This window comes from Montipora foliosa, chromosome 2, assembly GCF_036669935.1.
Source record: "Montipora foliosa isolate CH-2021 chromosome 2, ASM3666993v2, whole genome shotgun sequence".
In the NCBI taxonomy this organism is placed as follows: Eukaryota; Metazoa; Cnidaria; class Anthozoa; order Scleractinia; family Acroporidae; genus Montipora; species Montipora foliosa.
The window spans coordinates 12,051,896-12,076,895 of record NC_090870.1 but is presented as its reverse complement, the minus strand read 5'-3'; the positions used below and the strand labels follow the sequence as shown (position 1 = coordinate 12,076,895).

At 37.2% G+C, this 25,000-nt stretch overlaps 2 protein-coding genes across 5 annotated transcripts in view; both read right to left on the bottom strand.

Moving 5' to 3' along the window:
* Window positions 1-19,298, bottom strand: part of LOC137992458 (band 4.1-like protein 4) — a 39,746-nt gene extending 20,448 nt beyond the window's left edge. Inside the window, exons 1-16 of the mRNA XM_068837805.1 lie at window positions 19,053-19,298; window positions 13,382-13,486; window positions 12,456-12,498; window positions 11,962-12,040; window positions 8,748-8,792; window positions 7,998-8,050; window positions 7,401-7,474; window positions 5,167-5,213; window positions 4,548-4,635; window positions 3,720-3,808; window positions 3,183-3,246; window positions 2,538-2,629; window positions 2,186-2,257; window positions 2,005-2,073; window positions 990-1,042; window positions 447-567 (exon numbers count right to left, since the gene is read on the bottom strand). Of these exons, the coding sequence (XP_068693906.1) occupies window positions 447-567; window positions 990-1,042; window positions 2,005-2,073; window positions 2,186-2,257; window positions 2,538-2,629; window positions 3,183-3,246; window positions 3,720-3,808; window positions 4,548-4,635; window positions 5,167-5,213; window positions 7,401-7,474; window positions 7,998-8,050; window positions 8,748-8,792; window positions 11,962-12,040; window positions 12,456-12,498; window positions 13,382-13,486; window positions 19,053-19,133 (1,175 nt within the window). The 5' untranslated portion in view covers window positions 19,134-19,298. The remainder of the gene's footprint in view (window positions 1-446; window positions 568-989; window positions 1,043-2,004; window positions 2,074-2,185; window positions 2,258-2,537; window positions 2,630-3,182; window positions 3,247-3,719; window positions 3,809-4,547; window positions 4,636-5,166; window positions 5,214-7,400; window positions 7,475-7,997; window positions 8,051-8,747; window positions 8,793-11,961; window positions 12,041-12,455; window positions 12,499-13,381; window positions 13,487-19,052) is intronic.
* A 3,831-nt stretch (window positions 19,299-23,129) lies between these two features.
* The window catches only part of LOC137992466 (uncharacterized), a 77,189-nt gene continuing 75,318 nt past the window's right edge, over window positions 23,130-25,000 (bottom strand). Inside the window, exon 2 of one of the 4 annotated variants that reach the window (XR_011121698.1) lies at window positions 23,130-24,906. The gene's annotated coding sequence lies outside the window, so the exon portion shown is untranslated. The remainder of the gene's footprint in view (window positions 24,907-25,000) is intronic. The other 3 variants (XM_068837816.1, XR_011121696.1, XR_011121694.1) reach the window with 3 other exon arrangements.

Below are 25,000 nucleotides of genomic sequence, written 5' to 3'. Positions count from 1 at the left end.
GTGCGACGAAAAACGGGAAAAGAGCAACCAAGACAGAGGACATGAAAATCGACTAATTTAAAGCAATGAGCAGGCCGGACTGGTTGTATGGTAAGCACGCTAGTAACTGTACGTTACAAAAAATATCCAAGGGTGTGCTCGATTGACCCTGTCACCGAATAAGAATCGTGGTAGGTCTGGCGTTTTGAAGCACCAAGGATAGTAAGAATATATTAAAAATAACATTTTAGCAAGTGTTCGACAATGTTTTATTGGAATCTCCGAAAAATCGAACGCACCCTAAAAGCAAAACTCAATAGCCTGAATATATCTACAAGTCCTATGAACCTGTCTAGATTTTTCCTAGACGTTATCCTGTTTGTTTTTAAAACTTTAGTTCTATTACCGACTTCATTAGGATTAAATTAAATAATTTACTCATGTTCGGCAATACGTTTATCACTTACACAGTTCCATTTTGACCTTCCACAGGAACAGTTATAACTTCTGTTTGATTTTCCGATTGGCTGAAACGTTTAATCTGGACTTGTGATGTACTGGTTGCACTAATTGTAACATTACTCACGGCTGAAAGGAAAACATCGCATTAGTCGATCCGGAAGAGGAATTAAAACATCCCCAGAATTGAACTTGTGACATTTTACCTACCCTCCCCAGTGCATATTTAAGTCACGTCCTTGTGTTTTCGCTATGTTATAAGATCTCACAAGTGCGCCTGGGAACTATCCCAGGCTCTCATTGTTCAAGGGCATTCGGAGATACGGAAACAAGTCATAGCCAGTCCGTTCGACTCCTTTAGGCGAAGAAATCAGTGATTTGGTGGAAACAAGTTTAAGGAAAGTTGTGTCTCGAGTGTCCTAACACACTATTATTTGCAGCAAATCATGTGCTCCACAAACTGACAAAACCATGTTTTAGTGACTGATGCAGCTGTAGTTTCAAGGGTGGAACATGAAGATCACCAAGGCAACAAAATAAGGAGAGCTCACCTTTTTCTACAGACTGGATGCTCAACCTCCTCTCGTAACGTTTGCTGGGTTTTCTACTCAAGAAAAACAAACAAGCTACAGGTAATTGACTATGGACCAAGTGCCACATCATGTTCTTCCCGTTATTAAGTGAGTGTTCAGTGCATTTTGAGAAATCCTAGTAAATGAATTGTTGACAATGAAATGTCGTGAACTTAGTGGCTACTGGCTCGATATCCCAAACAACTAAGTCTGCTCAGAGGCCACATTTTGTCGCTGTTATGGTTTTAAAATGGTTTTCTTGGATCTCGAAAATTTTGCTGAGGTTCTTTTAAGAGGAATTAGGATACATGAAAGTTACAAATTAACATGCCGATCATTTTGGATTCAAGTTTGGAGTTTGCATGCCAAGGAAAGGCACAGTGTCCTCTGACTGCAGGTCTGCTTTAGTTGTTGTGTTACTATCCACTAACAGCTACTTTCTGAGCAAATCACAGTAAAACTAAAGTAACCCAATAATTTTATCCTCTTGTTGAACCATTACTGTATAATTCATTGATAAAGTTCCACTGTCCGGGAGAATTTAGCCCTGTAATAAGGACTTTGATGACTGACAATTATCTTAGCAGAGGTCTTCTCCTACAGTCAGTAACTTGACTGGCGACTGCAAAGTACACTCTGCTTGGAAAAACAACAACAACAAGTCCCTCTTTCAACTACACTTACTTGGACAATCAAACATTGTCCAGGTAAGTTTTTCCTTTAAACTATTGGTAATTACAGAATCCAGTTACTATTAACAATAATTATTATTAATTTTGGTTCCCAGTACATTTAAATTACATTAAATTTTGTTCTATTTCCTTGCTTTCCTTGTTTCATTTAATTCTTTGTTCTCCTCTTTTCTTTCTTCCTTTCCAGAGTGACACTTCATTTACAGAATCATTTCACAGCAAAAGGTGCACTCCACTCCAGATTTCTTTCATATTCAAAGTTTCTGTTAAACTAACTTAAATAAAACTCTTTAAATTCACACCTTTTTACTTCTGGATCAGACCGTTGAATCTTCTTTCCAACGTCTAATGCTTCTTTCTGTGTTCTTCCACTTTCATCATAAAAAAGAAAACAAATGAATGACTTCCATTCAGCATAACCAAACTTAGTCTTGTCAAGTATTTTGACAAAAATCTCATTGAACAATGCAAATAATTATGTACCTGTATCTATAGGTAGAGCTGGTACGAAACAAGCCACTTTTGCGACGAGGCATAGATGTAGATTTATCCAGTCTGTAAATATATTCAGTTTTTTTAGTTATAATTATGGTATGAAAATAAAGCATACAGATTATTTTTAGGCTTCTTGAGACAACCATGGACGTTCAATTTTCAGAATATATCATGGCTGAGGATGTTTTGTTTTCTCCGCAGAACCAAATGAAATGATACTCCACTCTTAAACACCTACGTATTGTGCTCTGAGCATCCAAAATTACAAATAGTCATTAAAATATACTGTAATTAGATTTCACTTCTTTACTCAAAAAATGACCTGACCACAAATGCCAACCTGAAAAATACATGGTGCTCCAAACAACACTTCCAGAGATGTTTGCAGGCAGACTTGGTTGAAAGATAAAATTTGAAGGTAAACTCATGATCCTGTCAACAACCACAAACAATAACATTAATGATTAATGATGATACAACGATTTAGACATCCAGAGATCCTGGACTCAAGACACGTTCTGCTCACTACTTAGTAGTCGATGGTTCACTTGCAAATAGCCAACTGGTTTGCATTCGGCCAGTCAAGATTCTTGACAGTTTTGTTGTTATTTTGTTCGCTTTACCAGCTTTCAAAGTCCTCTATATACAGCAGAGGGGTAAAGTAAGTTTGTATATATCATAACTGGTAGAAGGAAGACAAGCTATCTTATTTTGTGTGCACGCAAACAAACAGAAACTTAATAATGGTCTACCTCAAAAACTCAGACAGATAAGAACTGAATTAGAACCTTGATAACACAAAATTAAATGAAACTGTTTGCAAAAAGAATGCAGAAAACTCCAGAAATTACCAACAGGTCATTGCTTTGAAATAAGAAATACTACATGTACGTAACATTCTCATCTAAAAAAAAATGGCTTCATTATGTTCAGAGCCATTATTTATGATCAATGTTGCAAGTAAACCCCCTTTATTACACATCACCTCTTTTCCTTTCACAGATAGATAAAACTTTTTTCCATTGAAATCCACCTTTTCTATTTTGGACCTAAACAAAGCATGTTGCAAACGATTCAACATTGAATTCAACAATAAATTAATTATTAATGCTGTGTAACTAGACTTGATATAAAGTCAAAGAGTTGAAGCCAACATTCTTGAAATAGTATTAGCTAGGGAAAGGAGATCTATGAAAGCTGAGTGGTTAAGAGGGCACCTGACTAATAGTGTATCAGTATACAAGGGTCAACATTTAAAAAACACTTCTTTGATAGCTAACAACAAAGCCAAAATGTTGGAAATTACAAAACCAGTGATTGCACACCTTGCAATGTACATGACTTTGTACAATTACACATGTTATTTATTTTTAACCCCTAAATTGTTTTTAACTTTCTGTAGACGTAATGCACTACTTCAAGAAAAACACTGTTATCACTCATGGTAGACAAAGCGTTTTCCTTCTTATGTTTCATGATCCAAAGTCATCCTCGATTACTCACAACATGGATGCGAGCTTACCAAACGTAGGACCCCACACGAGTCTTGTTCTTGTAAACTGCTACTCCAGAAGGCTTAAGAGCCACAAAATACTCTACAAAGTCCTCTCCCTGAAAAAATAAGAAAACAACGTCAGTTAACTAGCAAAATCAGGGTTACAAATCTCCCACCAACCAAGAAATACATAGTTGCATAAAGGTCCTCACAATGTTTATATGTACATGTATGTGTATAAACATGGTTACATGTATTTAATATTGGTAACAAGTCTTTTGTTTGTCGTTTCTGACGGCATTATTAAACTAAACTCAATGGTCGTCATGTTATGTTTAAAGTATGCGAGGATGTTTTCCATTGTTTTATTGTTTCATTTGGGCCCTAACAGCCGCCTGATGTCGCTGGCAGGGCTTTGATTGCACGGCTAGCGGATTGAAATGAAAGAAAAACCTTTGCCTTTGAATCCTACAGTGGGATTGTCACCATGGGAACATTTAATCCAGGAATATTTTACTCAATTTGGTGAGCTCCTGAGAATTCAGTGTTCAGTCTTGGTATTTTATTATGACCATTGACAAGCGAACTGATAATGGCTCAATTCGCATCGAATCTGAAAAAAAAACCACACAGGAGGGAAGCGACCCACAATGGCAATAAGGTTAGGCTTTTTAATTGAGAGCTTTTTCGTAAAATTATCTTCTCAGGTTGTTTATCGGGATTCCCATACAAATCCTTATATTTTTGTTGGCTTTCCCTTTCACTAAGCTTGAGGTGCCTCTGCTGAAATCAAATCAAATCAAATAACTCAAAAAGACACGTTAAGATACAGGCAGTAGTGCATGAAAATCAAACCTTGACTGGGTGCAGATCAACTCCATACATTTCTAGCCACTTGATTTTATCAAGATACATAAACTCTGCCACTGATGGTACCATTGGTCTAAGATAGGAAAACAAAGATGTTCAAACAGTTTGTCGATCATCACGTAATGCCAGTATATCAAAGGTCATGAGAGTGTTTCAACTCAGTATCCAAACAGCTACATGTATAAACAGTTTAAACCACAAGGCCACTGGCCAAGTGCTTATATTGTTTCAAGGCGTATTGGGTACCCTGATAAATCATGAAAAATAAGTTTTTCATACAACTTCTCATTAAACGATAAATATTAATTAATTATGCAGCGTTACATTCTTGTTATTATATGAAATTATACATATGCATAATTATTGTTTTAATGGAATGCTGTACTTTAGTAAGTCCAAACATATGCACATGATTTGACATAATATCCACCCAATGATCAGTTGTAAAATTAATAAATTACGAATGATTTTGGGAAGAACATACGAATAATTTTGTTGGTAGGAACGATCTAAATTCTTGAAAACACAATTTGTTTTGATCTTGCAAATGTGGCCAGAATGACGTAAAGCACAGACCTAGAAAAAACTGTGACCTTTATCTTACCCAAGCTTCTTGTGCATACGGAAGATTTTAGACTCCAGCTCTTCGCTCTGTGAATGACAAGAAAAATAAACCAGACTCAAAACCAGTTCTAACAATGTAAACAATGAATATCTCAGTAATCATGAGGGCATGTTTTAAATAAAAAAAGCTAATTAAAAGTGCTTCAAGGAGGAGAAAAATCCCCTTCGAGGTGGTTGTAATAATAAGATTTATTCATTGCTATAGTTTTTTTTAACCCTCAGACTCCCAAGCAGGCCTGAACCGGTCATACTTAGTATTTTACTTGGTCTAACGTCAGCCGATTTTACTCGTCAATGGAGAACCCCTAGGAGTCAATGGGTTAAATAAAGAGTCAAAAATTTTGTCCAGGACTGTAGATCAGAAAAAAAGTGCAGCAGGCAATCACAACTCCTGTATACTTGACCAGGTATAAGGTCACAAGTCACTGTCTCACCAACACTGAAACAACCTTGAACTAAAAGCCAGAGTAGTACCTTAGGCCTAAACATCCCTATTAGCCCTAAAGTTAGCATTTTTAGCAACACACTGAGCTGAGAAAAAGGAGCTGTAAGAATAGTTTTGTACATGTACTACTGAAATGGAAAACATAAAGACTTAGTAGTCAAGAATAAAATTAGGATTTCTCAGATAAGATGTGCTAAAATGTGCATGTATAGCAAGCCATAGTATGCAGTATTTGATCGGCTGAAAAGTTGGCTGCACAGGTAACCAAAAAATCTAATTGGTTCAAATCAAAGGAGGTGAGAAAAAATGCAAGTGTTTATCAGATGTGCAAGCAAAAACGAAAAGTTGGCACAATCAGTGACATACAAAGGCCAATTGAGATAAGCATTAACATCAGTTTATGCTACATGCATACATACATACATACATACATACATACATACATACATACATACATACATAACTTTATTCAGTAAAGCAGGTCAAGAGGAAAAAAAGCAACTTTACAGCTGATGTGGACCTACTGTAATAAAATTAACAATACATACATATGGTAGTGATTATACTTTAGATAAATAAGATAAATAATCCCTAAAAATAAATAAAGCATAAAATATGTATTAATAATAATAAAAATCGGCATGCTTATTATAAACTACTGAGCTGTCTTTTTCAAAAGTGATATTCATAACAGTATGTTTTAACTGCTTCAGTCCATTTTTAAAGCATGTTTGATTAGAAAAAGATCTTACACTATCAGATAGGGAATTCCAGGCAATTGCAGCCCTGTGTACAAAGGAATTATGACCGAGCTCAGTGTTTGGTCTATTAACTAAAATATTTAAAGATTTCCTAAGATTATAGCTCTTACAGGTCCTAACAACTAATGAATTTATTTCCTCTAAACCTAAATTATAAAAAGCCTTATGAGTAATCATTAAAATACGAAATTTATAAATTTATAAAAATATTCAAGAGGCATCCACCCCGCTCTTGCTAAAATATCTTCATCAGTCATGCCCTTTGGCAACTTATGAATTAGTCTAGCAGCTCTAGTATGTATCCATTCTAATTCTTTAAATTTGGAGCCAGAGCCCCAAACCACAACCCCATAGAGGACACTTGGGATTACAGTCTTAAAGTACAGAGTTTCTAGCATAGATTTGGGTAAAAAACTTATACGTCTCAGCATTTTGACTTTACTATTGAATGACACACAAATTGATTTAATATGCTGAGACCAAGACAGTTTATCATCGATGGTAACCCCGAGACAAGCAGTAGAGGATATGTACTGAATAAAATCCTCACCCAACTTCAGAGGTTTCAAAGGACCAATGAAGGGATTAATGCTCAAAATCATTGCCTCAGATTTACCCTCGTGAATAATCAGTCTATTCATAAGGCACCAGGTATACACCTGGTCAAGAACCTCTTGTAAAACAAGAACGATCTCATCAACAGTGTCACCTATTACATAAATTGTTGTATCGTCCGCATACATATATAACGCCCCTCTGTTAACATGATCTGGTAAATCATTTACATAAGTTGCAAAGAGTCTGGGACCTAATAAGGACCCTTGGGGTACTCCAACTTTAACAGGTCTTAAATCCGATCTTATACCATTAACTTGAGTCCTTTGCACACGGTTGGCTATAGCAGAAGCAGCCAAAAAATTTTAACATTAAGTTTATTGCATGATTACAATGATTTATCTTGCTAAAATTAAAGGAGAACATGGTCATTGTAACAAACAATAATGTTACCTGATTAGGAAGAAACCTAAATTCAGACACATAACCCAGAGTATGTTCCTTAGGATCATATTCTCCAAGCTCCGCTGGAAAAGAAAAAATTCAAGTTAAGTTCTCTGGGAACTAAAACTTACACAATGTTAGATTGTGGATTACAATGTGGATTTTGTAAGAGTACAAAATTATTTTCTTTTAGCAGTTTTCTTGGGTAGAACCATTAGGTCATAAAACCAACTGCATGATTATCTTACTATACTATGTAGTACACTACATTGTGTAATCATGCAGGGTTTTCAATAGGAATTTTAGTAGGTGGCAAAACTTGAGGACAGTTAAAGGCTCAAGCTTGTAGGGGGGTCCAAGGGGCATTCTCCCCAGGGAAATGTTTGAAAGTTGGGCCGCTTAGAATGTATTTCCTGCATTCTGGAGCATTTGTTAGAATGCCCCATACATGTACATGTCTGGTTGATTACTTGTTTGTTAATAACCATTACGATGTGATGATGACAATAATGATGATGAAGATGATGATGATGAAAAGCAGGAGGAGAAAGAGGGTGGCAAAACAAAATAATTTCTCTTGTCAAAACAATTCAAGTTGTTACTTACACTGAATGCTATATGCTGAGATCTCAGCTAGAACATTTGTTGCGCAAGGTAATCTGGATAGTGACAACAAAAGAACATTTCATTTCATCGTTAAACCTTCAACCAATCTCCCTTTATGTTACTCTGGCCTTGATGGCCATATAGGGATGCAGTCCTCTCTGATTGAGTTCAAGTACTTACGGGTTCTGATTTTTCCATCTCAGAAAGAGGTTCTTTCATTACTGCATACATGTAATTCAGTAACTTTGAAAGTGTTATCATTGATACTTCAGGAAGCAAAAGAATTATCTAAAGTATTTATTTACTTGTTTCACCATACAACAAAAGAAAAAAAATTATTACAAGAAAAGAAATGTACTTATAAGTTGACCAGATAATAAAATAAGTTACTAAAGAACAATCAGTACAATGGATAACACACATTGACAAAAGACATAATCGAAATGGCAAGGGGACCTCCAGAAACCACTGGGCTTATACAAGGGAGGCCTCCTTACTAAACGGGATGAATGCATTAGATTGATAGAAAAAAGTGACTATGACTATAATGTAATTGTATCTATTGATTAAATAAAAAATGAAACAGACGAAAAAAAAAAAGAAATGAAAAATGGACCAAAACATAACATCTTCACACAATTGGAAAATCCCAAGCTAAAGAGTACATTGTAATGACTCAATACCCAATCGTGGCTAATGCAATGGCTACATGTACAGCAAATGTCTTACATTGTTCTACAGACAACCTACCTTCCTTGGTAAATGTCTTTCTTAACTTGCAAGAAGAATAAATATCTGAGAATCAACGTTGTTTAAAACAATGTGTCAATAAGTTTAAATCAATAAAATTAAAGAAGAATAAATTCACTTTATTTTGATAGATGCAAGAAATTGAAACACAGTCAAGACCAAAAACCCGTGAAGGCCTCTAAATGGGCCACTGAAACTGGTCGGATGAAGTCGGTAGCATCAATGGTGAAACTGTGTGCCTTCCGTGCAAATGTTGAAGGTTTCAGAGCTCAGGGCGAGCAAACATGACAAAGTCATATAAAAAATTTATGCTACAGTATGCACTGCCCTTTATTCATGAACATTCGTGACTGCGCTACTTTGGGACAGTTTCTTAGCACCAAAACTATCCAGAATAAGAGTAATTATTTTAAAGTACATAACTGCCCCTCTCCTTTGCCAATGCCCTATCAACAAAGTTTTGGCCTTAACATGTATGTACTAAGAGTTGGCCACCATAAAAATGACAGCTAAACTCTGTTTAAATAAACAGCCCTTATAAATTTAAGTTCAAGGAGGTTGGAGGCAAGTAAATTAATATTTTCTCCTCCTTGAAGCACTTTGCCATTTTTTTATTTAAAGCATATGCCCTCATGATTACTGAGATATAGTGGAAGTGCACTTAGCTATCAAGCTAGTTCACTGGAACTTTTAATAATCTGAAAGAAACAATAAGTACTCTCAAAACTTTAATGGAGGGTTTCATGACTCTGTGCATGGGCAAACTGTCAGATCAGCTCATTTAATTTCATTGTTATTGAAACAATCGAAAGCAATGATGCAGGAAACGGAAACAATTGCCATAGAAGTGAAATTAATCATTGGAATTACTTATCAATCATTTCCTTTGTGATATGAACCTACTGCATGCGAATAGATAACTCGTGCATAGAATAAAATGTTCGGCCTGTACAATACATTCGATGGTCAAAACTAAATTTGATATTTTCTGTGCAAACTCGAAACATCTTCCACCAAATTTGGGCCACAGTGATTCAGTGTATTTGCTTTAATACTCCCTGTGTGATTGATAAACATCATCTGGTTCAGTATCTACTTAATAACTGAGAGTGAGGTCGTTACAGCAAAATCTCAAACTGAGGCCTTGCCGTGTCGCTCGGCCAATACAGCTAGACCGAGGTTTGAGATTTTGCTGTAATGACTGAATGGTCAAGGTTATTAAGTTCATTACAAGGCTAACAGAATGGCTCTAAAGAAGACAAAACTAATTTGCATAATCCATAATCGGCCTGTGTGCATTACAGGAGAATAATGCCCTGGCGTTTAGCTGGTCTTAGCCAATCAGAGTGCACATTACATTGGCCACAAACACTAGTAATAACCAAGAGTGAGGTCATTACAGCAAAATCTCAAACTGAAGCCTTGCCGTATTAACCGAGCGATAGCGAGGTCAATACAGCTAAGTCAATTTTGCTGTCACCACCGAACAGTCAAGGTTAAGCTGTTTACCATAAAAGTCCAAGTATAAGCCACACCTGTACATAAGCTGCACCCCCAATTTGCACGCTCAAATTTATTTTTTGAAGTTCCAATGACGTTCTTTCAGTAAAAAAACAAGGACATACAAGTTCGATCTCAAAACACTAACATGTACATGGTGATTGTTAAGAGCTTTCAAATAAATTGTCTTTAGGCAGCAAAATTTCACTTGTCATACCTTTATCGTTTTAGTTAACTATAAAAAAATTAAGATGCTATCACAGTGCCATTTTTTTTTCAAGATTATCACTTCAAAAGGGTGACCCTAAGACCCCGAAAACAAGAAAACGAAGAAAGTAACCCAAAACCCTCAATTTGGCTAATCACAGGCCTAAAGTTGGTTTTTAGGGCTAGAGTGTCACACGGCCTATTTTCATCCGACAAGAAATAAAGATGTCTGGTCACGCGTGAAGCATGGTTATACAGTTAAATATGGCAGATAACCTTCCATTCTCTTTGAAACAAGTTGTAGCAAACAAAGGACTTGAAATTCGCTTGACGTAAACGGGTTCATTTTCTCTAACAAGAAAATTTGGAGACCACGTCTTCAATTCGTTTTCGAGTTTTCAGGGTCTTAAGGTCTTTGGGTCTTTGTTTTCGAGACACCCACTTCAAAACGCTCCATGAAGTTGGAATTTGAAGGCGATTGAAACAATATACACAAGGGCCAAGCTTTGCAATGTGGAGAACAGTCTGGGCAATGAAGCGGTCTGCCACCTGCCTCGCAAGTACTCGCGAAATACCCCGGGGGTGGAAGTATCTTGGTATTTTCTTGCACGTGCTGGAAAGATATGTGTCAAAGTGATTGGCGGCAGGTGTCAGAGCAAACAGCTTTGTGGAGGAATGGTAATTCCCTGTAGGTTGGTCTTCAGTTGTTCAAGTAAAGTGAAAATTAATCCCTTGAGAGAACTCTTGAAGACCAAGAATCGCAAATGACCACTTCAAGATACAAACCGTTGGGTCGATCTTTAAGGAGCCATCACTCACCACCACATGAAAAAGGCAATGATCAACAACACCATGCTTTCAGTTTGTTCTATGTTTATTCAGTGACATCTTGAGAAGTTTTTTATGAATATTAATTAGCCCTTAGAAAACTCCAACCTTGGATGCTTCCGTAGATAAGCCGTACCCCCGATTTTTGATTTGAACTTTAAGAAAAAAGGTACGGCCTATACATGGACCTTTACGGGATTACATGGCTAACAGAACGGTTCTAAAGAAGACAAGACAAATTTGCATAATCCATAATCGGCCTGTGGGCATTACAGGAGAATAATACCCTGGCGCTTAGCTACTCTTAGCCAATCAGAGTGTGCGTTATATTGGCCAGAGACACTAGCCATATAATAATAACTACTTAATAACCAAGAGTGAGGTCGTTACAGCAAAATCTCAAACTGAGGCTTTGCCATATTAACCGAGTGATAGCAAGGTCAATACAGCTAGGCTGAGGTTTGAGATTTTGCTGTCAGACTGGAACGGTCAAGGTTATGAAGTTGTTTGTTGTATGGATAACAGAACAGTTCTAAAGAAGAAACAACTAATTTGCATAATCCATAATTGTCCCCTGGGCATATGGGAGATCAATGCCAGACAATTTTTGTCTCCAAAAGCAGAGAGGTCTGAAAAGCATTTATTTCTTAATTTGCTCACAAACATACTACATACCAACCTTGTCAATTCCTCATGTAGTCTACAAGGATCAGCAGCATAAAACTTCACACAAAAATATAACAAATATGGTGGGCCAGCTAAACACAGGAAAAAAGAGTAAATAAAGCCAATTATTAAAAAAGAGCGATTCACAGCAAATTGGGCCATTTTTAGGTAGCTGCCCAATTAGGGGCTTTGAATGAAAGTCACAGTGGAATAAGATTTACCTTATAACTTAAATTTAATAACTTTGAGAAAGAACAAAAAATCTATAAAAAACTTGCTTATTATTCTCAATGTTTTTTTGTTTAATTTCGACAAGAGTTTGCCACATTTTAAAAGTATATATCATTTTGAATACATGTAAGCAATACACATGTACATGTACACTATGAAAATGTTGAGAACACAAACTTTTCCTAATTGTCAAAAGGTCCTAATAAAATTTAATGAACAAGGACATAGTCATCATATATAAATTATACAGTCTGTAACATACAGTACATTTCATACCTTTTAACTGTTTTACAACAGGCTTCATTGGATCTAACCATCTCTGTAATGAAAAACAGTACACCGTATGTGTGATATGAAGTGACTTCTCTGCAGATGCTTCCTTGTCTAGGAACTTATTTCTACATCATGTGATTTAATTAACATGATAACAACACTTCACAGCTCAGATCATGTATTTACCTTAGATGTTTCAAAAATCAAGAAAATCAGTGCTGTAGAAAGTCACTGAGCTAAAATTCGAGGGGAGGAGGGTTAACAGCCTTATCAGTTTCTAAACGGTCAGCCTCGAATCATTGCAGCCTACAGTTCGAAAACTGTTACTTAATGACCTGGTAGATCTTTCTTGGGGAAATGAATTGATTACCTTACAGGCCCACCTTCCACCAATAGGCTTTTCGACTGTTTGTTTTTGTTAGGGAAATTCGCATTGCTTATCGTAGTGATCTTACTGGATGAATCTTAGTCTCCCTCGCAGCCGTTTTTTGGATGTCACGCAACGTTCCGCAAAAACAAAAAACGGCTGCGAGGGAGACTAGATGAATCTCAGCTCCGGGTGGAATTTTCACATATGAAAATTGTTCCGCAGCACGCAATGCCTGTCTGCTGAAGGTAGGCGTTTAACCCTTTGACGTCCAAACCGGCCTAAACCGGCCAGACTTGTCTAATGCCAGACGATTTTACTCGTCACTGGGGAACCCCTGGGAGTCAATGGGTTAACTATACTTTTTTTTTACATGTTAAGTGAGAACTTTTTTATTTCAAGCTTTTTGTTTGTTCAAAAAGGAAGTCTGCAATTTAAAGTTGAGGTTTCAAAGAGGACAGTGGAGGGAGGATGCACATTGAATCCTGACAGACAATGTAACATCAAAGGATAATAACAGTGAAGAGTTAAGTCACAGTGATAGGTGTTCATTAATACATACCGACTGACTGTCCCCGTCAATATAACGTAGTCCAAAGTAGTCTCTTTCCAACAGATTAAGATGCTTGAAAACTTTTTCTAGCACTTCATCTCCCTTAGTCGTCCTCTTTATACATGTTTAAAAAAAGCACATGTTATACACTGTAGTCCAATCACAGTAGCTATGAACACGTATTTCATCTATTTTTAAAAACAACTGAAGAATAATCAAGTCATATCAAGTCATTCTAAATAAACTAAGCTTGTATGTAACTATTATAATTATTATGAAGAATAATGGGTATCTTGGTTATGGCCTTTTCAGGAGGCCAAATACTTCCCAATATCTGCATAATAATTATTATAATTCACCACCTCACACTCACATCTGCTCACCCAATACTTAATAGTCCTTATTATATATACAAGAGTGTTTTGCTGGAAAATAGACCACTCATAAAATTCATACAAAACAACATCTGGCACCCAAGTGGTGTATTTTTTATACCCTCAATATTGATGACATCATTTCCCGCATTTGTATGGTTTTGGTGCAAACAGTCAGTGAAAAATGGTGAGCAAAAGATTTGTAAAGTTCTCTGAAGCTGACGTAAAATCCTCCTCTGAGAAACAAGAAAATGCTAACACAAAGAATAAAACTTCATACAACTTAAGGAGGCTTGAAAGGGTTTTTAGCTGCGTGTACGCGTAACCTACACACACCATAACCACGAAACACATGTCAGCTGAATGAATCAAATTTCTATCAAAAGCAGTGCGTGCAACACAACGGAAGTGAAAATACGACGTAAAATCGCACGAGCCAGAAATAAAACCTGCGGAAAAAAATTGTCTTTATCTTAAAATTTGGCTGGGTGACCTATCTTGACTTTTCGCATGCACGTATCATTCATGATGGCACTTCAAATAAAAAAGTTTCAGGGAAAGTTTTCTAGTACAATTTTCTATAAACTATAAAAAGCCCTTTTTCGGTGTATCTTGACCCTTTGACATCCAAACCGGCCTAAACCGGCCAGACTTAGTATTTTACTGTACAACACCAGACTTAGTATTTTACTCATCAATGGGGAACCCCTGGGAAACAATGGGTTAATCACTCACTGTGAGTGAATAACTACGTCTCCATTAAAACCCTTTGACGTCCAAACCGGCCTAAGCCGGCCAGACTTAGTATTTTACTCGTCAATGGGGAACCCCTGGGAAACAATGGGTTAGGTCTTTTTGTCATACTCACTAAGAAGTTAAAGAATTTAGGGGGATTTCCAACAAAGAAGAGAAAACAGTAGGTCACCGACTTAGTTTTTCACATAATTTTCAAAAACTGAAATTTAGAGGTCCTTTTTGTGGACCTGGCGTGTTGCCATGGTAACCTACAATGCCATCATAAGTGCCCTTCAAGTATTACTAAACAATAGAGTTGCAAAGATATTTATAGTTTGCCTACGCAATGAAATATCCTTCTTTGGTATCTTTCATCCTTTCGCAAACACTATAGCAACGAAAAACCTTTTCGAGCCTCCTTAAAATTATTCAAGGACAGACTTCCTTGCAAGTGAAGAAGAAATAAGAAAATTGAAGAACTTCCTGCTGCCGAGCTGCAAGAATTTGCCATAAAGTTTGTTCTCGGTGTTAGAAAGAAAAAAAACACTCCTGTCTATATAAATAGACGAAAATTAAACAGTGGCTTGAAGATATGAATTTTATTTTCTCGTGCTAAAAACAATATTTTACTCACTCACTGTGCTCATTCATAAAATACTGTTTTTACCACAACAAATAAAATTCATATCTAAGCGCCACCATGTAATATCCTCTATAAACTTTTTTGACTCTTGGCCCCCAACTTAATTAATGTGGTAAGGCTCTACTAAAAAGTTCAAATACAAGGGACACAGTCATAATTATGAAATTTCAAATTTTCATCACCATGATTCACTCCAGATATCAGTCATTACACTAAACAAAGCATGTGGCATAACACCATTCTTGAATTAAAGGACCTTTCAATTAACATCACGAGAATGATTACAATACAAGGATAACAGTGGCATTGGGTGGTTTTGACTTGGGCCTTTCATACTTTCTCAAAGCCAGATTTACATGTGTTATGATAAAATTAATAGAGCGATTTTCAATTGAGTGTCGAAAGTAATTAGTGAATTACTTTGGTTTATGATTTCTTCACTCAGTGATTGGTTCAAAGTTCTCGAGCCACTTTTTCAACCAATCAGAAGTGAAACCAAAACCAATTGTGGCTCGCGCATGCACATTTTCCCGTGCTTTGTGTCGGCTATGTGTAATTACTTCGAGTTTTGATTGGTTTACTGGATTGTGTCCGTCCTTTTTGATTGGTCAAAGTAATTACTTTGGTTTTGGTTTTACGACACTCATTTGAAAAATCGCTCTAAAATAATAATTATTATTGGTTTAATCTCAATATTGATCTCTTATGTCAACCATGCCAAGGCCACAGATCAAAACAACTCTCTTTTTTCTGGATCTACAAAAGGTTTAGGGAAAAAAGAAACCATATGCCAACTTGCAAAAAAATAAATTATTAAAATTCTAGACAAACCACATGGAATGTAATATTATTTATACTGGTATTTGGGTATACGTAGGTGTTGCACCCCATTTGTTACAAACAGCTTAAGCCAACACTATATTTTAAACTCGTGATTAAGTCGTGATTAACCTCCCAAGCTGGCCTGAACACGCCATACTTTGTATTTTACTCTGTCTAATGCCCGAGTATTTAACTCTGTCTAATAACGCCAGACGACTTTACTCGTCAGTAAGTTAACTAAAGATTTCCATGAAACAACCTAACATAAATACATAAACCACAAAAGTACCCTTAAAAATAGAGATTACAGCTATTCACCCTAAAACTCTGCCCAAGAGATCAATTATATCATGATAGTTATTTAGAATAATAAATTGAGGTAGGGTACACTGTATTTAAGAATATACAGTGGTGAACTTATGTCGTTGCATTTATTTTTTGCCACAAAAAGATTAAATTGAAATGTGCAGCCAGCAATACCCTAATTTAATTATTCACCTGTGCTCTAAGGGCTATATGGTAAAAACCTCTCAAAAGAATGTCATTAAATTACCTCAGACTGGAAAGGAGATAATTTTTTTTAAATATCTCCAAGAGGTTAAAGTTACCACAAGATAGTAAGCAAATTGACACCTTTTAATTCTCTTTAGCAGTTAAGTAGTGCTTTAAATCCTAAAATTAAGTTCTTTTCTAAGAAGATTAAGAAGGGTGAAGAACCAGATGGATTAAAAGTTTGGGACTTTGTCAGCCTTCAGGGATAGTACTGTCTGAGAGCTTAATATTGTACATTTTCAATAAGGATGGGGTATTTTAATCTCAGCAATATGGCAATATCCACATACAGCAGACAGTTGCTTGTTTCAAACAAGTACATGGCTTGTGATTTGTCACCATTTGCAAATCAAAAAAATCAAAGAGAAAGATTATGAATCTGCATGGATTTCCATAAAAAACAAATCAGCTCTACATAATTTTGAACGTTTGTATGACAACAGAAGGTCATCATGCCCATCTTGAAAAGAATTCAAATTTATCAGGACATGAGGATTTATAATGCTTGCAGGATAGATAAACAAAGGGTGCATATTTTTTTTATTCTAGATTGGTTTCCAGTAGAAATGGAATAGCCTTCTCTTTGATTTTTCAAAAATCATGTATTCTGTTATGACAAAATAATAATAGCTGATATCCTTTCCACACATTTATTTGTGATCAAGGCACCCTTTTTTTCTCTTTTAAGGGCTTTTCTTTTCTAAAACCAGACTCTTCAAACACATAAATTTCAATAACTGCACTAGAAATTTGCAATGCTAAAAGAAAGCACATGTGCTATTCAACAAAAACAATTGGCACAACTTACATAAATTTACAGGACTGTATTGGACCTTCAAATGCATTTGAAAGTATGTGTACACGAAATAAAACAACTATGTCATTCAATTAGATTTAAGGTCAATCTGACATCTTAATTATCTCACACAAAATCAATTACCTGACACTGAAATATTTTCTAGCTTAGCTTTCTGGCTGAGACTCTACTTATCTATAGTTTGTACAGATAACAGAATTAACCAAGGTCCCAGGATGCACTACTATCAGCTCTTACACTACGCATAGTCATCTTTATTGAACTCTTCGCAAAGAATTCACAAAAAAGTGTTGCCATTTCCTCAGCGGTTGCTGGTTATTTGACATATCTATTTGTAATAATTATAAGCTTAACAGTTAGATAAGTCATTTAGGATCATCTTTCATTAATTACTTATTAATGTGGCAGCCATTTTGGCACCTAAAAGAGGCCATTTTTTCAAGGTTGGCTAAATTCATGCAGGGATCCGAGCTAATCACAAGCCAGAAAATATATTGAATGAATAATAGTGATAATTATAATAATATTTTATTATCATTCATAAAAGAAACACCTGGCCATAAATTTTTTCAACAGGAAAAAAATACTCTTTAAGTTGCTAAATGTGGACTGAAAAAAGGATTTAAAAGGGAATCGATTTCAAGGTAAAAGTTGTGCAACTTAGTACATTGTAGTAATTTCCCTCCATTTCGTTTCCTGCTGCGGAATTAATTTATTCATGAAAGGTCGAATCGCAAGAAAGTGTGCCCGGTTCAGAAGGTCTTTAAAAACACGTCAACCAATTTTCAAAACATTTGAACTACAACGGTGGAGTTAACTGAACAGTTGAACAGTTGAACAGTTGGATAACGGTAACGTATTAACCGCAAAAAAACTACCAAGGAATTTTACAGGAAAATGTTGTTAACATTTTAAACCGCAGCTGGTATATATTTAATTAACTACAAGGCATTTCAAACGAAAAATCTTGACTATTTACTCTGTTTAAGTACTGTAAGAAATTTGAGAACGCTTACAAGGGAAGAGTATGCGGAATTATTGTCTATGCAGATTTGTAAGGTTTCCAAATTAAAGGAGGCAAAACAATGGAAGAACTTGAAAACATACAAACCAGCTGATATTATTTCTGCATTCTCTCGGGGTAAACTACCTAGTTAACACATCTTACGACAAAAAACATCGAAAAATTTAAGCTTACGTAACTTACAAGATCGTACGTATATGAAAAAAGTGAATACAACCGAAGGGTATTTAATTAGAAGAGAGAGAACTCACGTTGTGCAAATGAAATATGCGCTTAATATCAAGAGTTTTTGTATACAGTTCGCTCTCATCAACAACTTGACCTTCGTGTAAACATTTGCAAGTTTTCGGCCCACGCGAAGTCAAATGTGACTACGCCAGCACGCATTCGGGATGATTGCTTTTTAGAGCAAGGCTTGCATGAATTCGAATTCTTGCCATCTTTTCAGACAAGAGCTTTATTCACATTTAATGACCGGTGAATGACTTCGTAGTCATATCAATTCGCGATCAGCTGAAATCGATCTACGCACGAACACACACTGACGAGTTTACTTAGCCTGTGCCTTCGATTCGTGCGTGAGTAGTTCACGAAGTTCCAAACGATCGCGAAAGATGAAAGCTCTAACCAAGAGTTTTATCAAAGTAAACACAAAAGAAAACACAATAGACAGATATACATAAGGGTTCAACTCAAGAAGTTTGCCCACTTACTCTAATCTCAACTGGATGTTCACTTTCGTCAAGTAGCAAAACATGACAGAACCAAACGGTGTTTCTTCTAAACCATGACATTTTCTCTGTATTTAAACTTCAAACCACGACCAGAAGAGTTTGGAGACAACTGCGACTAAAGATCCTCGTTTCATCTTTCGATACGTACTCGACCAGTTAATTTTCTTTCCCAATTGTTCTCGACGTATGAGTGAAGCTTTTCATCAATCGAGAAAGGCAAATGACACCTCCTTATATGGAAAAAAGATTAACGCAACTTCCGGTTCAGTTGATGGAGCATAATTGCACACCGAAAAGTACAACGGGTAATTCAATCAAATTTAATGAAAGGATTTCACTTCGTTCCTAATTATAGATTTTGCTTGAAAGACGTCCATGACAAAGCTCGGAGTTCCGAAGAAATTTCAATGCGATGGAAGAATTCGATGGCGCGGACCACCCTGACTCAGAAAGATGCATGAGCACGTGATGTCGGTACTGGTATTTCTAATACATGTATCCAAGATTAACCCCGTCCAACAGAACTGAACTTTTGTTAACAAACGGAAACCGGTGATTTCCTATGGGTATCTGGTGCACAACACACCGATGAGTGCGTTTTCCTCCCGGGCGGGGGACCTGACCGGCGTGTTGAAGAGGGTCACAATGAGAGGGTGGGTAGCCTTCACAGCTAAAGGTTACAAAATTGTCTTTTCACGTACGGTTAACGGTTATTTTTTCCCCGCCTCGAATAGCTCTCCTACTTCCGGGTTGCACAGGATCATCACTGTAATTTGTATTACAAAATTAATAAAGGGTTGTTGTTGTTTTTCCGTCACGGTTAACTTAACAAAAAACAAAGAAACTTTCCTTGATGAAAATGAAACATTGTTTTCTTTTCCGGGTTTCTGTGTTAGTTAACATGGTCTTATTAGACAAATTGAATAGAATCAGGAGCTCCTGATAGAATAAGTCATTGGTCATCACAATGCGTTTCACATTTTTGTCTTGCTTGTCCACGCCTTGATTTGTCTTCCAGACCTTGTCATGACAAGGCTTAAAGTTTCCCTCTTATGCTTCGTCAACTCCAACGCTCTCATCTGAGTCACTTATTTATATATTCCAGCAACATTCCTCAGGTGATTCTCGCGCCTACTCTATCTACTGATACTGATAAGGGGTTATCAGTAGCACTAGATGGACTAGGCGCGAGAATCACCTGAGGAATGTGCAATCAGGTGACACCCCTGTGACGTGTGCGACCTACGACGGCGACGGTCGACAACGGAAGCGTCACCTCAAAATATAACTTGGCTCCATCATAATCTTTCGCGATTATTCAGTCTCCGTTCACGTCCTACAATATGGGCGAAGTATCCTAAAAATAAATTTGTATGAGCGGTTTCAGAGTGAAAGCACAGAATGAAGGATTCTCTGTTGCATGCTTACGCTGTCGTCAAAACCTCAAATTTGGTGATTTCACATCGTCGTTATGTAGAGGACCGCTAAGATACTTGTTAAAATCCGTGCTGCACGTGCAGCACGATTATTTATGCTCTTTTAACCAATGATATTATTGTTTCGTGGCGTTGTCGTAGTCGTAGCCGTCGCCGTTTCTTACTGAATTCCCTAGTACTGAAATGTTGATCCTGTTACTGAAATGAATGAAGAAATAGATGAACGGGAGAAGTGATCTTTGCACATTTCTTTGCACTTATCTGGACACTGAATTTAAGCAATTGTGTCTCATAGACATTTGAAAAATTCAAGTGACTTCTACGAGATTCGAAACCATACACCTTATTCCAAAATGGCCGCCACTTTAGTATTCTTTTGTTTCCATGCAAATTGACCCTTATGGCCTCGCTTTCAAACGCAAAATTCAAAAGAATATTTAACCTTGAACGAGGCCATAAGGGCCAATTTGCATGGAAACAAAAGAATGCTAAAATGGCGGCCATTTTGGAATAAGGTGTATGACCCCGGCATTTCACGCTCTTGAGTGCATCATGGGTAATCAGGGCAACGTGGCGTAAAATTCAAAGGTTCGCATGGAAAATTCAAAGCAAAAGAAACTGTACATGGCTCTACTTTATTGACTTTCGCCTTCATAAACCAAACAAATAAGTTTAACTTCACAAGGCTAGCTTGTCACCTATTAACTCCCAAATTCTACACAAGCAGTGGACTACAAAACACTGATGAAAATTGATTTGTTTTCGATTAAAACTAGATTGAAACATACATATGTCTTCAAAACTACGGATTTACAAATAACCCTAGAATTCAGCGAACATGGTAAACTTTGAATAATTTCTAGAGAAGCCATCGAAGGCTTTCTCCTTAGCCTACAACGAGGCTTCCAGTTTTCGTGGTGCGAGCGGCGTAGCCGCGAGTCTATGCGAGTGGCAAAGCTGCGAAAGTCGATCTACGCGTGCCTGTATTGCTTCTTCGCATTTGAAAGCTCGTGCACAGGCTACTTGTTATCCAAACCGAAAACAAAAGACTAAACAAAAGAAATGATGACTTGACCTTGAAAACAATAGATTCTACAACACGAATCAGAGCAGTTTAATACCAGACTTTCACGTGACGTGACGGCGGCCATGTTGGTGTCCCTAAAATAAAGGAACGGCAGCCATGTTGGTGTTCCTAAATGATCCTCCGGGAATTCCGGAGCTCTATTGTCATGCAAACGTTTTCTTTTGCTTCGGTGAAAATACTCTATAAAACATCTACCTATCTCCTTCGTGCCATGTGGCACATAAGGCCTCAACACAATCCCGCCAACCATCTCTGTCAGCCGCTGCCATTTGTACCTCACTCCAGTTCTTCCATCCCGGGATGATATTTAACAATTATTCTACAAGGGCGCGCTGGATGTGAAGTGACAGATAACCAACGAGGCGCGTAGTGCCAAGTTGGTTATAATAATTTTATATCCAGCAAGCCCGAGAAGTATTGTTTTATTCAAAACTTCAGGATCAACAACTCTTCCATATTGATTTTATTTATCTGCCTCGGTCAATTCAGGTCCAAAACGGCTTTTGCCGGCCATTTTTTGGTCTTTGTGCATGTACCGGAAAGCATTGTATTTTTGGTCACTTGGGACTAGTCTTTACTTGGAGTTGTTTTGTTTTCTGTCTTTTGTTTCTTTTGTTTTACGTAATCTGTGCTCCGGTACCTGCAGACGGAACCCCATTTTTTCACAATGTGCGAAACTGCATGTCAGCTTCAATACTGGGAGCCAGGGTAAAAGACACAAAGCAAAACTCTCTTAATAAAAGAAGGGGGTTTCGGGGAGATAATCTGCTGGCTCTATTTTCCCTTCCAGGGCCGTTTTCGTTTTTCGTTCACCAGGCAGTTACTAGCTTCGCTTAAAGAGGTTTTTCTTCCATTGTGTAAGTCACGCTGTTCTGTATGCTTTCACCGTTCACAACGTACATTACTGTCAGCTTCAATACTAATGGTTCCTACAACAGAGTAAATGCATCGTTAGTTTAAATATGAAGGTGTGCCCGACCGCAAAACTTCAGGTTGAACCCATCAACCTTACGCAGAATGAATTCAGAAGTTCTTAACGGCGAACAAGGGAATTAGAGGTGATAGAGCGAATACCTTTGCCTTGAGATATACTGTTTGAAATTCATTGTTAGATTCATCCCAAGCTAAGAAAGTTATTTTTCTCTGTTGTCTATAGTTTCAAGACCGCGCGGTCCACCTTCACACCAACTGACCAATGTAGTGTTGTACTTGAAAATTACAGAACTAGCAATAGATTTCAAGCAATTTTCATCGGAATAGGGCTAAATATGGGGATTCGCTCTCTTAAGGAAGGTGCCTACTAATTCAAAGGCATTTTTGCGCGGTTTCCTGGATATGCGGGAAAAGCAGATCTTAACAAGTGTTATTGAAATCCGAAAAGAAAATTGGGGGGAAACCACGCATTTTTCGAAGATAATTAATCAACAATATTTGTAAAAAGCTTTAAAATACAAAGCAATGTATGGCGTTCTTTGCCAAATTGAAGCTTAATTATCTCTGGAAAATGCATGGTTACCCCCAATTTTCTTTTTGGATACCAGGAGCACTTACTAAGTTCTGCTTCCTCCGCGTAGTTTTGAACCGTGCAAAAATATCCCTGTATTAATAAGCACCGCCGATAGGAAATCCGAGTATCTGGAGATGCACAGAACGTATGCGCAATAACAATAGTAGGCACCGTCCTTAACATCATTATACGGAGCTTACGTAAGGACGACATCGACGACAACATGGACAGCAGAAAACAGAACATTTAATTTAGCATTTTCCCCTGATTTGCATTTATTTGTTAGGAAAAATTTCCTTTTTGCGTCAATTTCAGTGACTAACACTTTAGAAGAGACATCCTGTTGCTTTAATTTCACAGATTTCAAAATAATGATCTTTTGGAAAACTGTAGTAAGCCACCTTAACCATCTCGAATTTTTTCATGTAAATTATTAATTTTTATTGTGCAATTTGGAACAAATAAGCACTTGTAAATTATTTCAAAGACTACAAATTGCACTCGCCTGCAGTAGTGTAGCCGCTCTCGAAACCTGCTATTGTTTTGGTATTGCAAGCAGCCTCTATGGTTTTAAGTCATTGTTTCAATTGCTTGTTTTTTTTTTAGTTTTTTTTTTTTTTTTTTTTTTTGGGGGGGGGGGGGAGGGGGGCTAGTAGCGAGCCAATCACATTATAGGTTACGAGAGCAGCTACATCACCCCTTGCCTGTAATTTTGCTCGTCTTTGAAAAAAAATACTCTCGCTTATCTATTCCAAACTGCACTCGAAATCATGTGATTACCTATACAGATTGCATTCAGCAAACTTGCCCGATACAAAAATGCTACAGTGTCAGTGTGGCACCTCGATCCATACCAATTTAAGCCAAGTCATGGATTAAAAAGAGATGCCTAGTCCGACGGACGGTAACTGAGAGGATGTTTAAGTTGCGAGAAAAGGGAAACCAAAGTTCGCTTTCCAAGACGTTCACACGGGCAATAAACGCACTTGATCCCCTAACAAATTCACGCCAGCGTTCCCTTTGAGGCGCGATTACACCACGCCGTGTTGACACGGTTGGTCGACGAAAACAAAAGATCTCTCATTACCTTCTTTTGTTCCCTCACCAGAAGTCGTACATTTCTCTATTGTTATTGGTGTCTCCAGAAACATGGGACTTGTTTCTCATTACACACCAGCTAAGTGACAATGATTTGTGCAATGTTCAAACAAATCGATACTTCATTCTATTAAACGGGATTTTAATTGAAATGGCAAGGAGAAATTGAGGTCAAGAACCAATGCGGTTACTGTCTTCTTGTCGCCCATCTTCTTGAGGAGAGGGCGCTGAAGATTACTGAGGTTAAAGAAGACCGTCTCGTAAAAAAAAATCGGTTCTTTATCCAACCGTCAAATCTATAGTCTGTACTTGTGCATAGTACGCCGCGCCTTTCGCGCCTTCCTCAACTAAAGTAACTACTTTGAACCACTGAAACAAACGCAGCTTGTGCAAAGCACGTATTGAAGTCCACATTGAGTTTGCTTTAAGAATCGCTGATTGGCTGAGAAGGTTGCGTAAGATTGTCAAGCCAATGATCATGTGTACTAATGAGAAATGAAGATCATCGCAAAGATTACTTTTCAACAAACACCAGTCATAAAATCTCCCCACCCATGTCAAATTTCGCTGTGCAGTCCAATTCTTTGTCTCCAAGAGCTCGAGCGTTCACAATAAGGACGTTTGAGACTTCAGCATTAAAACGACGCTCCACCTTTATTCTTCCGTTTTCAGCTCCGAAGACAGTCACTGGCTTGTTGGGGATTTCTACGAGAGAAGAATACGCCGTTTAATAATACAGACGTAACTGATTAGAGTGTAATGTGAAGTGCTAAGTTTCTACCCCATATGAACCATGTGA